An 18,556-nucleotide genomic window follows, 5' to 3' on the forward strand; every position below is an offset into this window, starting at 1 on the left:
TGTGACATCTTGACTAAGGAAACCTCTGTTACTCACAGGAAGTTTCCAGCCTGTCTCAAATCACTGACTGTAGTAAGATAAGTGATGTTCCGGCCTCATGCATAGAGTGTGAATTTTGTTAGATTACAGGGAAAGAGACATAAAATATGAAACAATTTTCATCGATCATAATTAAAGCTCATCTATGTACATCTTTTGTTAAAATTCTAGAAGTGTTAATTTCTGTCATTTTGAGTCAAATCGGTTGAAATAATTTCTGACAAATGGGAAGGATTTTTGAAAACCACATAAAATTCTAGTGCATAATGGTTTTCAAAAATCCTTCCCATTTGTCAGAAATTTTTTCCAACCGATTTGACTCAAAATGACAGAAATTAACACTTCTAGAATTTTTCTAACTTGGTGACTAGAAATATTTAATATCACTCAAAATAATTTGGTAGTTCTTGAAGTTATGTGCATGGTACACGTAGTTCTGCATTACTAACAGGAATTATCAGTTGTTTCAATGTCAGGTAAATGTATTACCAACTGAACCATTTTTAATGAATTCACTAACAAGATTTCAGTTGCCATTTATATTTCAGATAACTCTTTGCAATGTGTAATGTAGATGGCAATCTATATTTTAAATTTAGTCAGTGAAGTCTGTCTGAGTTGACCTTGGCTGAACTACACATTTATTTTCTGCAATCAATTATAAGAATATTAAAGAAAAAATTATAAATTGAAAAGGAGTATAAAAGCATCATGGCTTAGGTATGTTGTTGTTTAATTAATGAGCGATTTAAGGCATTTAAACATTTAAAACTAATTTAAATGTTCCAAATTTTGACACTCTGTGTGAAATAATTCTGTATGCATAATGAGTCCAATTTCTAAGCTATAAATTATCTATTTCTATACAGAATTATACACTACCCCAAAGGAGAATCCCATAAAAATCACTTGTCCACACACACTGAGTAATGTGTTGAGAAAACGCCTATGCAGGTAATATAACAATTTCATTGTTATAGTCCTCCCTTTGACTCTTTCATGATCATTTCGGTGTTCACTCTAAGGCAAACTTAACTCATTGTTTTTTTGATCAGGTGGATCCCTCACCAATGAATGTAGGGGATGGAGGGACGGTGAGCAGAGAGAGCGGTGCCCCTACCCAGGTGTCTGAGAGCATGGTGGGGAATCCACAGCAGACACTGCCTCTTGAACTTAGAGGTGACATACCTCAAAGTCAGCAGAACAAGCTGAGGGCGACCACAGACTGCAAAACGCCTGACGTCTGCTCAGAAGCCAGCAATTCAAATCATTGCCCCCCAGTTCCCCCCTCCCAACCTCTCAGCAATGTGTTCAGCACTGATCCCATGAGCACACTATTGCCCGATCGGACTGAGGTTCCCAAAAGCAAGACTGACGGTGCTGGCATCTACTCCAATCACCAGTGGCCTTGTGGTAAAAAGGTCACAGCAGAGGACCCTGTGGACTCTGTTCACTCTAGTATAAACCTAAACAGGAAGACTAATGCACCAGCACCAACCCAGCCTGTAATAAGTGTTCCTCTGGGTTTCCAGTGCTCCACATTGTTTAAACCTGGGCAGCCTGTTGCTTTCCTTCCCCCCTCCAATTTTTCTTCTCCTCTCTGTAAGATCACATTGCCACCAGGGTTAGGTCAGATTGCAGCACTGAGAGAAGCCACTGCTAGCCAGTTTCAAAAAGACTGCACAGCACGAAGCTCTTGTTCAAGTGCGACACCTATGATCAAAACATACCCGTATAATTTTTCCATGGGGAGAGGACCTGGTGCTGATAAGAAGCCTCAGTCTTCAGGATCCAAAATCAGGTGTGACTCTTTGTCTAAGGGCTTTCAAAGTGGGGCTGAGCATAAAACCACAATGTCTTCTGTAGCAGCCCCAGCTCTAGCCCTTCCAGCACAGCAAGCCACGCAGGGCTCGGCTCCACCATCCCGATACACCATCTCTCCCAATGCTGCCATCTGCTGCAGCCCGGCTCTGGGAAATATAACCACTCAAAATCGGCTGCTAAGCCTTGTAGAAAGAGGTTCAACATACCGAGGTCCCGGAAAAACCTTGTTGACGTATCTAAAACCAAAAATTCTGTCCACTCCAGAGGAACACAATGTTACCTGCCCTGTTGAGTCCAGGGACGTGCCTCTTGATCTGTCTGCAAAGTCCAAGCGACAAAAAATTATTAAAGATGCTCAGAATAGCCCATTAGTGGCCACGGAACATCATTCTGCTGAGTCTCATGAGAAAAATGTTGCTGGTCCAAAAAAGCTTAATTCTGGATCATCCAGTACATATGACACCCAAAGAAATGGTGCAACTCAGAAATCATCTTCAAAACTTACTAATCACCATACTTTGGAACCCAACACATCCTGGGCAAAAGGCTCATCTCCTAGTTCCTTGAATAATCTACCTGGTACATATGTAGGAGTAGCAAGCCCCATTCTAGCATCTACTTTACGCAGTAAAGATGGAAAAAGTGCTGCTTTTGTTGAGGATCTTCAGACATTTGCCAAACAGGAAACCATCTCCATCATTGACCAAGGAGAGCAGCCGGTCTGTAGAGAGAGGCAAGTGCCATTTGCTGTTAAAGGTGCCCAGCATAATAAAGGTGGAAAGCTCTCGCCAGGTACTCAACAAGGTTTTTTATCCACCCAATTATGTGCTACATCAAATTCACAGCTCCACCGGAAATCTGTTGGTGGAAAGGGAGGCTCCCTGTTTACACCTCCAGTTAAATCCATGTGGCAACCACCCTGTGTTCTTTCCCAAGGAACATCCCTGCAGAAGAGACCAAGTCTGACTCAAGCCCCAAAGACGAAGGGCACCCTTAGTTGTGAGAGTGCCCTGTTCCATAACTCCCACTTAAGTCCAACTAAAGTAGAGGATGAAAAGTGGGAGAAGGCCAAATCCCCCCTGTCTAACCTGGAGTCGATAGTGAAGCAGAAAACTCTCGAGACCACTGCACTTACTGGTGAGAACTACTGTAATCTGTCTTCTGTGGGATCCAAGAGGCCTGAGGTAGCCAGCATGCAGAACAGGTGTCAGGAGTCCACGTTGCAGCAGACACTTACCGCTTGTTCTTCCCCGTTCAGGGCCATAGAAGGACAGGCCATCAAGTCAGATAGAACCTCTCCACAAACGGATCTACCATCTCTAAGCAGACCGGACAACACAGTCGTTTCTGTGCCAAAGGATAAGGGACGAGAGAAACAGGCAAAACAGACAGAAAATCTAGCATCTGATGGTAGACAAAAAATGAAATCTGGTACCCCTAGTAAAAGAAGTGCTCCCAGTGTTAAAGGAGAATGGAAGGAAAGTAAACTGGCTCAGAAGATAGAGGATGAGATGGCAAAAGAGGAGAAGGCATCAGAGAGGAAGCTTTCTACTCACGTTAAGGTTGAAGGGATAGCCTTATCCCTCCTTCAGAGCCAGACCATAGAAGCAGAAGGAGAGGCAAAAATGAATGGAGCCAAAGAGGAGATACTTTCCAAAGGAAAATTATCCGACACCAAACAGAAGAACCTGAAAAAACCTGCCAAGGAGAAGACCCCTTCTGAAGTGCAAAAAAAGTCTATGAAAGTAACAAAGAAGCAAAAAGATAAAGACATTCAGTCAGTCAAGCAAGGCCCCTTCCATAAAAAGGTATGCTTTATTTATTCTGGACAGCTGTGTAATATCGGCATCAGTTGCATAAGCAATGATTGATTACATTAAATGTTTTCCTTAATTCATTCTAAGGGGTGGGAGTATGACCAAAATCTTATATCACAACGTGAGTGATTTTTGTCATGAGAAAAATATATGACAATATAATAATTTCCCCTGGAAATTAAGAAAAGATAAATTATTTTAAGCCATGTGATAATGTTTACACAGTCAAGTCAATTTATTATTTGGTACTTGATGGAAAAAGTGCAAAAGGTATTAAGTGAGAAACGGATTCACGTTAACTAACATTTGAGTACAGTCTGATTGAGCTCTGATTGTTTGAGCTACATTCAACTTTTCTGTATATATCATCATTCTGCTCGGTCCTCATGCAGTCTAATGTCAAGATAACCATAAAGCAGAGATGCCCAAAACCCCTGATGACCTTTGAATTTGGCCTGCCATGTCATATCACAAGAGGGGGGAGAAATATAATTATGTCTGCATTAGAATGTAGAGAATAAATGTGAGTTGTTTTTAGAGAAAGTAAATGTTAATATAATTGAATTAGGGCTGGACGATATGGCGAAAATTTATATCACAATATATTCCTTAAAGCCCCCCTATTATGCCTTTTTTACTGTTCCTAATATTGTTTTGGGAGTCTCCTACAATAGGATTACATACATGCAAGACCAAAAAACGCTTATATTTTCTTAAAATATGCTTTCAATTAGGGCTGCACAATGTGTCATTTAAGCATCGATATCGCGATGTACAAATCCACGATAGTCACATCGCAGGATGCGCGATGTAGGCTGTCATATTTGATCCGTTATTCATTAACTGTGTGGGCCAGCTGCTCCCCAGCCCTTGACGAATGTGATTCGCGGATTAATTGCACAGCTTAACCATCATAGAGTGAAAGTTTATCATTTGCATGCGAGAGAGAGAGAGCGAGCCCCTGCCGCACGCTCACCATCTTCAAACTACATGAGCGCTGTCTTGCTCTCTCTCCCTCGCGCATATTAATCAATTGACAAGATGGTGTCTATGTTTAAATCATTTAAAATGATAATGTAAGTGTGCTCACCCCCTATTTTGTTTGTAAGAAAAATTAGATTAGATTTCATATCGCAGAAAAATAAAATATCGCAATGTCATTTTTTCAGAGCCTGCTCTGCTCTGATTAGTCAAATGGCCTAGTCTGTTGTTAATGGTCTACAGAAAAAGGTAAGATAGTGTTAGATGCCAGTGTTGGAAATGATATGCCTATTTCAGTAGTTCTGTATTTTGAATGCTCTATAGAAAATATAAACATCTATTATTCATCATACTTACAGGTTATGATTCAGTGAAGCAGCTGGTCTAAATAAACAGGGTACTGATCCATCTTTCAACAGCAAGCATTTTGTGAATGCATTAAACTCCCCGAGAGAAGTTAGAGAAGTGGGCTGGGTCAAGTTGTTCACGACCGGCCACCTTAGAACATAGGTGCAAGTGTTACTCCCTGACGTGTAGCCATCACGAAAGTGGGATTCTAATAACTAACGACTCGTTTCATCTGTTCAGAGTCGATACTTTATTTTGAGAGACAATAACTTCATTTATCGTGCACTTTCAGCTTTACAACTTTCCAGATTGTTTATATTCACATACAGCTACAGGTGCTGGTCATATAATTAGAATATCATCAAAAAGTTTATTTCACTAATTTAATTAAAAAAGTGAAACTTATTCATTACACACAGACTGATACATTTCAAATGTTTATTTCTTTTAATTTTGATGATTATAACTGACAACTAAGGAAAATCCCAAATTCAGTATCAGAAAATTTGAATATTGTGAAAAGGTTCAATTTTGAAGACACCTGGTGCCACACTCTAATCAGCTAATTAATTCAAAACACCTGCAAAGGCCTTTAAATGCTCTCTCAGTCTAATTCTGTAGGCTACACAATCATGGGGAAGACTGCTGACTTGACAGTTGTCCAAAAGATGACCATTGACCCCTTGCACAAGGAGGGCAAGACACAAAAGGTAATTGCAAAAGAGGCTGGCTGTTCACAGAGCTCTGTGTCCAAGCACATTAATACAGAGGAGAAGGGAAGTTAAAGATGTGGTAAAAAAAAAAGTGTATAAGCAATAGGGATAACCGCACCCTGGAGAGGATTATGAAACAAAACCCATTCAAAAATGTGGGGGAGATTCACAAAGAGTGGACTGCAGCTGGAGTCAGTGCTTCAAGAACAACTACGTACAGATGTATGTAAGACATGGGTTTCAGCTGTCGCATTCCTTGTGTCAAGCCACTCTTGAACAACAGACAGCGTCAGAAGCATCTAAGGACCAAAATGACTGGACTGCTGCTAAGTGGTCAAAGTTATGTTCTCTGATGCAAGTAAATTTTGCATTTCCTTTGGAAATCAGGGTCCCAGTGTCTGGAGGAAGAGAGGGAGAGGCACACAATCCACTTTGCTTGAGGTCCAGTGTAAAGTTTCCACTGTCAGTGAAGGTTTGGGGTGCCATGTCATCTGCTGGTGTTGGTCCACTGTGTATTCTGAGGTCCAAGGTCAATGCAGCTGTATACCAGGAAGTTTTAGAGCACTTAATGCTTCCTGCTGCTGACCAACTTTATAGAGATGCAGATTTCATTTTCCAACAAGATTTGGCACCTGCACACAGTGCCAAAGCTACCAGTACCTGGATTAAGGACCATGGTACCCTTGTTCTTAATTGGCCAGCAAACTCGCCTGACCTTGTGAAGAGGAAGATGTGATATGACGGACCCAACAATGCAGAAGAGTTGAAGGCACTATCAGAGCAACCTGGGCTCTCATAACACCTGAGCAGTGCCACAGACTGATCGACTCCATGCCACGCCGCATTGCTGCAGTAATTCGGGCAAAAGGAATCCCAAATAAGTATTGAGTGCTGTACATGCTCATACTTTTCATGTTCATACTTTTCATTTGGCTAAGATTTCTAAAAATCCTTTCTTTGTATTGGTCTTAAGTAATATTCAAATTTTCTGAGATACTGAATTTTGGATTTTCCTTAGTTGTCAGTTATAATCATCAAAATTAAAAGAAATAAACATGTGAAATATATCAGTCTGTGTGTAATGAATATAATATACAAGTTTCACTTTTTGAATGGAAATAGTGAAATAAATCAACTTTTTCTAATTATATGAGCAGAACCTTTACATTACACAATGCATGAAAAGGCAATATTGGAAATGGCATAATAGGGGCACTTTAATTTCGGTCGATAGGATATAATTCTGATATCGAAATGAATAATATAATAAAAAATCTCCGAAAAACTTGAAAGAAAGCCCATAACAGAGGTCTGTACCTAAGGGGTAGAAATGGGATTGGGCCTTAGTCATACTAGTTTATTGTTAACATAATGTTTAAGTCTTGTGGTCATACTTTGTTTGAAACTGTGTGTTTTGATTTATAAAATTCAGTTACATAACAATATTTTTTTTTTTTGGAAATTCTGGAGGGAAATTAAAATAGTTCAGATGTGATTATTGTGGGAGTAACCTAGTGACATGCGTTCTGCTGTGCATAGGAGCTGCATGAGTCTAAGCCCTGTGAAAGCACTTGGTGAGAAATTATGGAATTACCGCTGAGTTAGTGATGGGTTTATAGACAATTAGATTTTCCTGTGAAATTTTTGCTTTGCTTAAGTAGCCATTAATCTAAATTACAAATATGCCTGTGTTATTAAAAGACAAAATGTTATAATTTTGTTGAACACATATTGTACTTCATCAGAAAAAAGATGCATTGCCTGGAGTGGGAAATAGTGTGCTGAAAGAAACAAGTTCAGCCCCTAAAGTAGGGGGAAAGACTCGCAAAGGGAAGAACTGTCCAGCTAATATGGAGCACTCCGACTCAAACAAAATAGGTACTGACCCTGTTCGTAGTTAAAGTAATAGAAGATGGTCATTTACTCATCCTCATGTCATTCCATACCTATCTTCTTTATTAAAAGAAAAATATATTTTTCTGCTTTTTCTTATGACGATAAAGTGACCCTGGTTGTTAATCTCCAAAAGTGGCCAAAAAAAAAGACTCAGTAAGGTGAACTCTAATTTGTGAATGAATCAGTTTGATACTTGAATGAATTGTTCAGTCCAATGTGTGATCTGAATTGACAAGAACCAGCTCAGAAGAATTCATGCACTGATCCACTTCTCAAGTTCAGCTCGTAAACTTAGTGATCAGCTGCATAATTTTGGAATATAGCACACAACTAGTGTAGGATTTTGGATGGGTTTATTTTTCGGTATCGTTTTTGAAGCTTTAACAGCTGTGGTTCACTGTAAACTTGTATGGAAAAGACCTGCATAAAAGATTCCACCACATTATACCAAAATACAGGTTTGACGTGGCAAAGGAGTGAGTAAATAATGACCGATCTTACATTATTTGGGTGAATTAATCTATTAACAATATGTTTTTGCTTCTGTGTCATATTTAAGACAATGGAATGGTTTCTCAGATATCAGAGATTTGCTCATGGATAATTCTCAATTCTGTCACCAGTCACAGATTTAGACAACAGTCCATGCAGAAGTTCTCAGGTTGACAGAGATTCAGGCTCTCTCAGCAGTCCGAGCTGGCCTAGTAAGGAATCAGACTCCCAGGAGGAGGCCTCTCCGCGGCTGAGACGAGGGCGCAGACGGACTGATGAAGCATTGCTCCGAGACTGGAGCTTCGCTACTCCACCTTCTCCTCCCCCTCTCGACCCCCCCTCTACACCACCCCCTGTACCAGTCCGCCGGCCCCGCGGCAGGCCTCGAATCAATCCTCTGCCTGAGGACGTGGATGCGGATAAGGATAGGCCCACTGAGAGTGGAGACACCTCTTCAATAAAGAAAAGGAAACGCTGCAAGAATCGTAAATATCAGAATGGGGAATACATCACAGAGAAAGAGAAGGTGGCAGATGGAGAGGAGGAGAAGCTGGGTGTGGAAGACAGTGAGGCCACTAGTGAGTAAAGATAACCGAGGCTTAATGAACATTTTGCTGAGAACGTCATTCTGTCTTTGCCTCTCCTGGTCTTGATATTTAGTCCGTGGGCTACAGTTGAGGGCAGCATAATTAAAATAAATGTTGAATGAATTTCCCATTGGAGAATAATATCTCACACAATTTAAACTTCCAAAAAAGTTTAAATTCTAGCTACAATTATTAATCCTGAAAATGATACAGATCTGGGTAGTTTTTCATAAATTGGGAGTGTCCAGTGTCTGGATGTGGGCATTACCAAAGGTGTGAAGGTCAAAGTATGTCTATGAAACACAATTTTACCTTACCTGTCTGAATAGGGCTTAAGTAGGCAAGTCTTATTTTATTTTTGATTGAAAGCAGTTTATTGAATGGAGTTACATGTCAATGTACCTATGATGTGTTAGGTATGATTTAACAAGGGTTGGTGATGAAATGTTAAGTCTATGCTGTTTCAGATGAGAAGCTGGGTGTGTACCCTTGTCTCAGTGCCACACTGACTGACGGAGTGTCCAGTCCAGACATCAGCCCTAGGCGGACCCTGTTCACACGTTCAGGCTCAGCACGACCTCAAGAGAGTCCACCCACCGCACAGCCTAACGACAAACCCTCAGGGAAGAGGAAGTTCAAAAGTAAACACTTATGTGACACCGATGACCAGAAAAAGGTTAAGTGAAGCATCTTTTCAAACATTTCTAAACTAGAACACTTGAATTGAAAATTTTGGTTTTTAGGGATTATTCCCTTTTAAAGCTATATATCTTTTCAATTAGTCTTATGCTGCCCCCTAGTGTCATTTCAAGTCACCGTAAACCACTTTCTTACAACAGCTGTTTTTATAAGGCCGGACCATGTAACAGTTGCCCTCCCCTCAATGTCACATCCCTCATTCATGACTCTCTTTGTATTTATGTCTTTGTTTCAGCTCAAGACTAAGAAAGGCAGCTTGGGTAAACGCACAGGGCCCCTCGTGTCAGGCGAGGATGGTCCAGTCCCCAAGAAAACCCCAACTACTCCTTATGCTTTTCCCAAGCAGCAGTCAAACTCACCACTGTCTGGTAAAAAAGGAACAGCTGGGAAATCAGGAATCCCTGAATCTACTCCAAGGCGTCCAGTGCCTCCAGAAGTCCGTCGACTGATTGTCAATAAAAATGCAGGAGAGACGCTGTTACAGAGAGCTGCTAGATTAGGTTATCAGGTAAAGCATTCATAACCCTTTTCATTTGCTAGCTGACTGTAATGTTAATTCTAAAAAAAATAAAATAATAATAATTACAAATATTTTTTGTAATATATATATATATATATATATATATATATATATATATATATATAGGGATTAAATATATACAGTATATATATTTTAATGTTTTATTATTATTTGACATTTTCTAGGATTTAATTATTTATTAGCTTTTCATCAGTTCACAAACTCCTTGTAGTTCCCTCGCAAACCCCAGTTTAGGAATTTGTAAATGATTTGATTAACAGCCTTAAATATATACATTTTGATGATTTTAATTGCCTTTTTTGTGTTACGTCAGCATCTGCTGATGTTGGTGTGACTGTCTGTTTGATCAATTGATCATTTCACATATATAAATATTTATTTTCAGGATGTGGTTTTATATTGCTTGGAAAAGGATGTTAGAGAGGTAAACCGTCGTGACAATGCGGGTTACACGGCACTACATGAGGCCTGTGCACGTGGCTGGACACACATCATACAGGTGCTCCTGAAGCATGGAGCAGATGTTAACTGCAGTGCACAGGATGGAACGCGGTGAGCAGCGGGTTAATTTATTACTTGAAATATTCATTACAACTGAAAGGCACCAAGTTCTGTTCATCCCCATAGACAGCTTTGGGCTACTGCTTTTTTAATTGTGCAATGACATAATGACACAGTTTTATGGTAGGTAGCTAATGGGCCACATTAGATTTGGGAGATGTATATTTAGTATCAGATTCTGTACAAAATAGGGTCATGTATGTCCACCCACAGATGCCATGTGTCCAACAAAATATGTTACCAATTACCAAAACTGAAACTATTCTTCCTCCTACCATTTCCTGTAAGAGTTTTTGCCTTTTTCATCATTGCAACCCATCTGCAGTAACAATAAGCTCAACTTTAGATGGAGAATTTTGTGTTTCTAACTTTGCAGCCCAATTCATGATGCAGTAGCAGCTGATAATCTGGCTGCCGTCTGGATGTTGTTAAATCACGGGGCAGATCCCACACTGGCAACCTACTCTGGTCAGACCGCAATTAAACTAGCCCAAAGTCCCGGGATGAAAACTTTCCTCAAAGGTAAAACTTGAATGTTTATTTGCAAAAAAGGCAACAAAATCAACCTGATTAAAACTGTCCTTGTGTTTGTTTATCCAGAGTATTTCACTGATTTAGAAGGACGAACAGAACAAGATCCTAGTCTTCAGTGGGATTTCTACAGTAGCTCTGTATTTGGTAAGAAATAGAAGGTTAATTGACTATCATTCAGAAGTATGGTTTGAGTAAGGTGTTTTTTTATTTATTTTGTAATTATGTAATTCTATTACATTTTATTTTGATAAATGTAAAATTTGATTTTAAATACAGTAAATGTTTCCTTAAAAATAAGATTTTAACTATGAAACAATTTTAATTTCACAAAATTAAATTTTAATGCATTTTTGATCAAATAAATTTAGCCTTTTTGAGACTTGAAAAATAAGTCTTACCAACCTCAAACCTTTGAACATTAATATAAGTGGGGTTAAAAAGGTCACCAGTGAAAATGCTTATTTTTCAATGTTTTGTCATTGAATATTTTCTCATTACACATAACTGTCAGCATATCAATTTAAGTAAAATATGTATTTGAAAAACCAACATGAATGTTTTCCAGTATTTGCTTTAACATGCACTTAAGATGAGTCCACAAGTGCAAAACCTGATGATCATGTTCTCCACCATGGTTTGAGACATCTTTTTTTGAGAGATCTTTCTTCAGTGGAAACAGGAATATATGATCCTTTCTGTTACATGGTCAGTGTGTGAAATTATTCCATTAGTGTAAAAAGTGCAGAATATTCAATATTTATTTTTCATAAAAATTACTGGTAATGTTCATATTCATAACATTTCTTTATTCCCAGGTTTAAATTAGATTTCGAATCCCAGATATTAAATATAGTGTCAGACTTTTGGACCATGCTGCCTTTAATTTTTTTATTAATCGCTAAATGATGGTGGCATTACAAGAACAATTGATTGCCCAAGCTTCCACTAATTCATGCTGAAAGTGATCCACTAGAGGGGAGCAGAAGCACTATAAACACACCGTGGTGAGGTCTTGTAACTAGAACTTGATATTTGCTTTCGTCTTTATTTGTTTTAAACTTTTATAGAGGGAGAACAGGAACCTTGTTGGGACTTCCTGTTGTCTCAGCCCGAGGAAGAATCTGGGGACAATTTGAGTGAGCAGGTGAAGGAGAGAGACACAGATACAGACTGTCTCCTGTTTGAGTTCTCCTCTGACCCGCTCCTACCCTGCTACCACGTCCAAGTATCACTAACGCAGGGGTAAGTGACAGTGGAAACACTTTTAAATATGGTTACGATGCACTACGGGTGACCCTGAATAGTCGACAATTAGATTCTTCCATTCTAGGAGTCTGATTCGACTCCCAATCTCACAGTCGAATATTTGCGGGGTGTTAAGATTATGCCATTTTGACTACAGGTGTAGGTCAAATGTCTGATTTCTCATAGAACTACCGGTTTTCTCCCAATAAGTTAATATACAGCCTAGAGCTGCACGATTATGAAAGAAATCAAAACTGTTGATTATTCCTTTGAAATAGTGATTTAATAATTACGATTAAATGAATGATGTTTACACCTTTGTTTGAAGCAACTGCATGCCATATTTTTATATGAAAAATAAAAAAGCTGAAAGCACTAACTGAAAACTTGTATTGCTTTTCTATAGTATTACGGCTCAAATGTCAACCATAAATTGGATTAGTTTAATCTTTAAATAAAGAGGTCGAAATATGCATGGTTTTATAATGTAATACTAAAACTAAAATTAAAACAATGGAAAAATCCTTAAGTTTAAAAAAGTGTCTTAAGCACGCAGAATAACACAAGTTGATTTGAATGATTAAAGGGTTAGTTCAAATAAGAATGAACATTTTTCCAGCTTCTACTCACCCTCGAAGCACCCTATGTGTATGTGACTTTCCTTTTTAATAATAACTCTATTATTCTATTAAAGTTATATTAAATATTGTCCTTGCTCTTCCAAGCCTTTCAGTGGGGGAAAGCGGGTGTTTGTTGTCAGCTGTTCAGAGGAGGTGAAATAAAGTGTTCTCTTGTACGTTGTAATAAAACGTCCCTCACATCCATGCATTTTTGTAAGATAAATATCCAGATTTCAAATGTAGTAAACACTTTTTTTTCTCACTTATGCTGACTGTGGGGAACCGGAAGATGTGGGTGTATGTGTACTTTCCACTACTGAAAGGCTTGGAAGAGCAAGGACAATATTTAATATAACTTTAATTGGATTATTATTAAAAAGGAAAGTCACATACACCTAGGGTGCATCGAGGGTGTGTAGAAGCTGGAAAAATTTTCATTCTTGGATGAACTAACCCTTTAATTGTTGCTTTGAATGGTTATGTAATTGTGGCATCCGTAATTGTAATCGACTTTTATACACATACCATTATAATGAGAACACCATTATAATAAAACACTGTGAATTTAATTGAGTTTAGCTGCCGTGTTTCTGCACGTTGTTGCGTGAAGAACATGTCCACAAAATGAGTTCATTGCAGATATGTTAATTCGGGCCATTTTGCAGATAGCCTTTAAGTCCTAATATTAACGTTATGTTGTATAAATAACAAAGCGTATCCAAAAACTGAAAAATGCTGCCTTCGGAGGACGCGTTCCAAGGTAGGAAGGCATTAAGGCCCGTCTGAAATCAACATTAGCTTCAGTTCCTGTCTCCTGAGATGCCTTCATCTGGTGGTTTTGTGAAGGCAGCATAGATGTATCCTTCATTGGCTTTGATATCCCACAATCCTGTGCGTTCCAGTCCATGACAGTTAAGCTAAAAAATAAAGATGGATTCCGAAAGTTGCGGCCGCTGCTCAGTTTGTGCTAAAGTAAACTTTTTTTTTTTTTTTCTCTCCACAGGTTTTGTAACTGGTTCTTACTGGCAGACGTATTGAAGCGGCTAAAGATGTCAGCGCGTATTTTCAGGGCTCGCTACCCTCAGTTTGAGGTGGTGAGCATCGCTCAGGCAGAGCTGTGGAAGCAGGTCTCTGTCAGTCAAACGTGCATCGCTCCAGATGAGCTCCAACCGGACGATGAGGACAGGGAGGAGACGGTGGAGCTGGTGCGCTGTGTACCAGAGTTACAGGGACTGCTAGGTTCCTCCATACAGATCCTCCAAGAAGATGAGGACGACAAGTCAGGGCCCAATGCCAGACCTTGCAGTCGATAGCGACTCCTGCATTGCATCTCCTGCTCTACAGCCATGTGATCTGAACAGAGGGCAGCGAGGTGCACGGGTCCTTGCCATTGCATTCGATGGCCTGTTGCCAGTACCAGCACTTTGTATGTTCAGAATCGGCCAGATAGGTCCTATATCCTCACAGACCCCCTGAGTAATGAAAGGGGCCCTAGGGAACATCTTTGCCAAGCCCTCACCCCAGGGAGAAAGGCTGGGGACGGACTCCACTGGAGAGCAACTTTCAGGTTCCTTCTGTGTAGGGTTTTGTTTTTACACTCTTCAATAATTCTTTTTTTTTTTTTTACAAACCTATATGTATAAGTAAATATATATGTATATCTTGACATCAGGGTGAACGCATCTGGTTGTAACTTATCATTAACATGTTTTTATGTGTGTTTGATATTGACGGTCCTTTAGAAGGAGTGGTAATCCAAGTCTTTTTTTATCTTGGTAAAACTAAGTGTGTGTAGCTAAGAGGCTTACGTCAAGCTAACAGTGACAGGAATGCCTTTGGGCCAGATGGTTCCTGTGTAAACCATCCAGCCACTCTCGGCTCCCAGAAGCCCCCTTACCTACATCATATGTTCCTCACCCCGGCCCTCCTTACCTCAGCACCACTGCAGCTCTGCCAGAAACATTACTCCTTCCCTTTATTTCATTTGTATTGTAGCAGGGACGAGATGTGTTCCTGTGACTTTTACTTTGGTTGATGAGCTGTTGGTTTTAACCACTGCTAGAATTTTTCAGATATCAGCAGGTATCAGCCGATATCAACCATTTAAGTTATGAACAAAAAACAAGCCTGTGGAGTCTATTTATTTATTTTTTTTTTAGTTTTTCTAGGGCCATTTTTCTAGATTCCATCTTGAACTGCTTTCCGGTGCTCATGGAAGGGGTCGTCTCCCAGTTTTTCCCGGTGTACCAGATTTCAGCGTGGTGTTGTATTTACACTGATTGTTGTTTGTGCTTAATTTAATAGTCATTAATATATTTGACATTTTTTGCGTGTGTCAGAAAATTATGTATGAAAATTGCTTTGTATGGTTGGTGCTTTATTTGACAATGTACAAATAATGATCCCTTTATCCTGAGGTTGTTTTGTTTTCCCACACTGCGAACAGTATTTTAACAAGCTAAAGTACAGTTTTATTGTACTGGTGCTAAGCTAGATTTTGTGTTGACAATCAATGAAGTTTTGTTTGAACTGAAACCAATAAATATTTAAATGAGGAGAGAGATGTAAAGATAGAGTTTAGTTTCACTACTTATACAGCGAGACATGAAGAAAGTACTTGGTTTTGACTGAAGAAGGCATATTGCTTCAGTGATCTCTTTACAAAGAGGAGAGCTGTTTATTTGATTCTTTTTTTTAAGAAATCAACCAGAATAAAGCATGATTGTCAAGTGTTTCTTGTGATCTTGTGTGTTTGTAGCATTGGTTGAGGTGAAATGTCCACATTTAAATGCAATTTAACACTAGCCTCACTTTGTGCTTTTATAAAAAGGTTTGCAACAGCAGTATGATCAAAGATGGCAATGTTCAATCAATGTAGTTTATTATTAATAAAAATCAGAAGGGATATTCGTATTTTTATATTGCAAGACAAGTTATATCATAATGCACTAATTGAAATAATTTCTACAGATTTTATCCACACTACACATCAATTAAAATGTCATTTTGGAATTTTGGAAGAAAAAATATCAATATAAACGTAATTTTAATCTTAATATGTCATCTTTCTGTTTTTATATTAAACAGTGCAATAAGAAACGGTGCAGTCCATAGTCCTGTGCTGGAGAAAATTGCACTGGCCTCAAGGGGGCACTAAACACTAACATTACTTCATCTGCTAATGATCTGAGAAAGTAATAAAATTCAACATTCTCGGCTAAAGAAAATTCATTTAATTTTAATAATTTAGCTAATTAAATTTACGTGAAAAAGCAATATATTTGAACGTTTCAACGTAATATAGACCAACACTAACATTCATAAGTTTGATTTTTTTAAAGAAAGAAATTAGCACTCATTGAGCAAGGATGCATTAATTTCATTAAAAGGGATAGTAAATCGGTTAAAGGGGGGGTGAAATGCTCGTTTTCACTCAATATCCTGTTAATCTTGAGTACCTATAGAGTAGTACTGCACCCTTCATAACTCCAAAAAGTCTTTATTTTTATTATATTTATAAGAGAAAGATAGTCTGTACCGATTTTTCCCGGAAAAACACGAGCGCCTAGAGGCGTGACGTGTGGGCGGAGCTAAAGAATCACGAGCGCCAGTAGGCTTTCGCGTTGAGAGCGTTTGGAAGCTGTGACACAGATCCAGAGGCTGAAATTTAACAAGAGCACCATCAGCAGATGCGTCTCTATGTGGTATGTACTGAAACTGTATATATTTGCTTAGCGGTTTTGGAAAATGACTAAGTTCCACTTTATGTCGTCTTTTATTTTTTTTATTTTTTTAAGCTGTACATGTGGAAAGTGCAGTTTGATGACAACATCGCATGTTGTTTACTTGATGTGCTCACGCGCTGATAGCTAAGTTCACAACACAGAGATATTTGAAGCAGTTTTACTCACCGCATGCGGTTCCAACACACGATCGTGACCCTTTTTCGTTGCGACTGCATTATCCTTAAGAAATAAACGATGTTCAAATCCGTCGTCAAACTGGGCCTTGTTTGTAAAACAAGCATCTTCGAAATGCAGGGAACAAACAAAAACACTTGCACAACTCCGTTGATGCTCTGTAAAAATAAACTCCATCCACTGGTCCCTTAATGCTGTTTCTCTTTTGGTAATCTGTGCAGGGTTGTCTTGCCCTGGCAACCAAAAACACACTTCTTTTGTGACTTTTCGCGACGCTCTCGCTCTGATCAGTGAATCGCCCTGATCAGTGAAATGTTTGTGCTCAGCCTCGCTATACGGGAGCGCGCGCTCTTCCGGCAGAAGTGCCTTAGGACCCATATAAGGAAATTCCGCTCCATCTAACGTCACACAGAGCCATACTCGAAAAAAACTTTCCAAAACTTGTGACAAACCGGAAGAGGTTTTTTTGGAACAAAAATACTCCTTCAAACATACAGCTTAATTTTTGAAACTTTGTCCATGTTTAGCATGGGAATCCAACTCTTTAACAGTGTAAAAAACTCAGTATGCATGAAATAGCATTTCACCCCCCCCCTTTAAAGGTGCCATCTGTAATGTTTGGCAAAAAAAATCAAGTCATACTCCACATTCCATACCAGATGGGGGCAGTATGCCTCAATAAAGTGAATTGGTCTACTCTAGAGTAACAAACGAGAAACGGCATCTATGCTCCGTCCCTACTTTCACAACAACACTACAGCCATAGCCGAAGCCTAACTGTGCGTTCACACCGCCGGCGTCTAGAGCGTCAAAAATCGCTCTTGCCGCTCTGCTCACGACGCTGCAGAAAGATTTGTGAGCGCTCAGACGCTGTGACGTAGATCGAATGCTTATTTTGTATTTGAAGCGGCCGCAAAGCAAACAAGCTTGTTGATCTCATGCAGACTAACCACAAGGAGTTATAAGTTAACCTCATTAAATATTGTTGTGGACGAAATATTAGGATCCTTTACTTAAAATGAACAATCTCAGACACCTTGGTCCACGTATCACTTTTAATTTATTTTTTATGTCCCTGTACGCAAACAGGGACACATCATAGATTAATACAAACGCTAAACAGCAATAATCAACCTGTCCTTTATTCTGCTTGGGAACTAATGTGTCAACTCTCAAGCATTCACCGTGAGACACACGCAATTGACTCTTTTCACACGCTTTCACGCCACACATAAATTTTTTCACGCACAGAAAAACCACGAAGCAAAGAGGACACGGAGACCAACAGACTAGACAGAGCAGGTTAGTTATGATATAATAATAGGGCTGTGCAAAAAATCGAATGCGATTTTCATGCACCTCTCATTAGTAAAGGCGCTCCTGTAATTAGAAGTATATCCCCAGCCTGTGCGTTCAGATCAGGGTTGCCAGGTTTTCACAACAAATCCTGCCCAGTTGCTTCTTAAAACTAGTCCAAAACTCGCCCAATCGCGTTTCCGGGAGGTTCCCCGATAAAAATTGCTTCCCGGGGTTAAAATATAAATTTTTGGGAAGGGTTTCCCTGGTAAAATTAGCATTTTAGGAGCTAAATATCACGTTATTGGTATTGAGGTTGCTTCAAACCGCGGACATGAAAAACAACCGCAGACTTGGCAACACTGGTTCAGGTGGAGCGGCAGTTACTACACAGAGCCGTAGTCTACCGACAACTAACACAAAATCGCTTTCAAAATCGATAC

At 39.3% G+C, this 18,556-nt stretch overlaps 1 protein-coding gene across 1 annotated transcript; it reads left to right on the plus strand.

Moving 5' to 3' along the window:
* Positions 1-363: 363 nt before the first annotated feature.
* LOC113075450 (BCL-6 corepressor-like protein 1) lies at positions 364-15,631 on the plus strand. The gene is made up of 11 exons (XM_026248173.1): positions 364-993; positions 1,095-3,671; positions 7,468-7,600; positions 8,242-8,688; positions 9,165-9,373; positions 9,632-9,904; positions 10,323-10,489; positions 10,875-11,020; positions 11,099-11,176; positions 12,100-12,274; positions 13,901-15,631. Exons 1-11 carry the CDS (start codon positions 988-990, stop codon positions 14,208-14,210), a joined length of 4,521 nt encoding a protein of 1,506 aa, XP_026103958.1. The 5' UTR covers positions 364-987; the 3' UTR covers positions 14,211-15,631.
* The last annotated feature ends 2,925 nt before the right edge of the window (positions 15,632-18,556 follow it).

The sequence above is a fragment of the Carassius auratus genome, unplaced genomic scaffold (genome assembly GCF_003368295.1).
Source record: "Carassius auratus strain Wakin unplaced genomic scaffold, ASM336829v1 scaf_tig00017060, whole genome shotgun sequence".
NCBI lineage: Eukaryota > Metazoa > Chordata > Actinopteri > Cypriniformes > Cyprinidae > Carassius > Carassius auratus.

Excerpts from the sequence above, each read along its gene's own strand:
- LOC113075450 (XM_026248173.1), top strand. Across the intron at positions 7,601-8,241 it reads CTCCGACTCAAACAAAATAG|TCACAGATTTAGACAACAGT; the intron begins GTACTGACCCTG and ends TTCTGTCACCAG. Across the intron at positions 9,905-10,322 it reads CTGCTAGATTAGGTTATCAG|GATGTGGTTTTATATTGCTT; the intron begins GTAAAGCATTCA and ends ATTTATTTTCAG.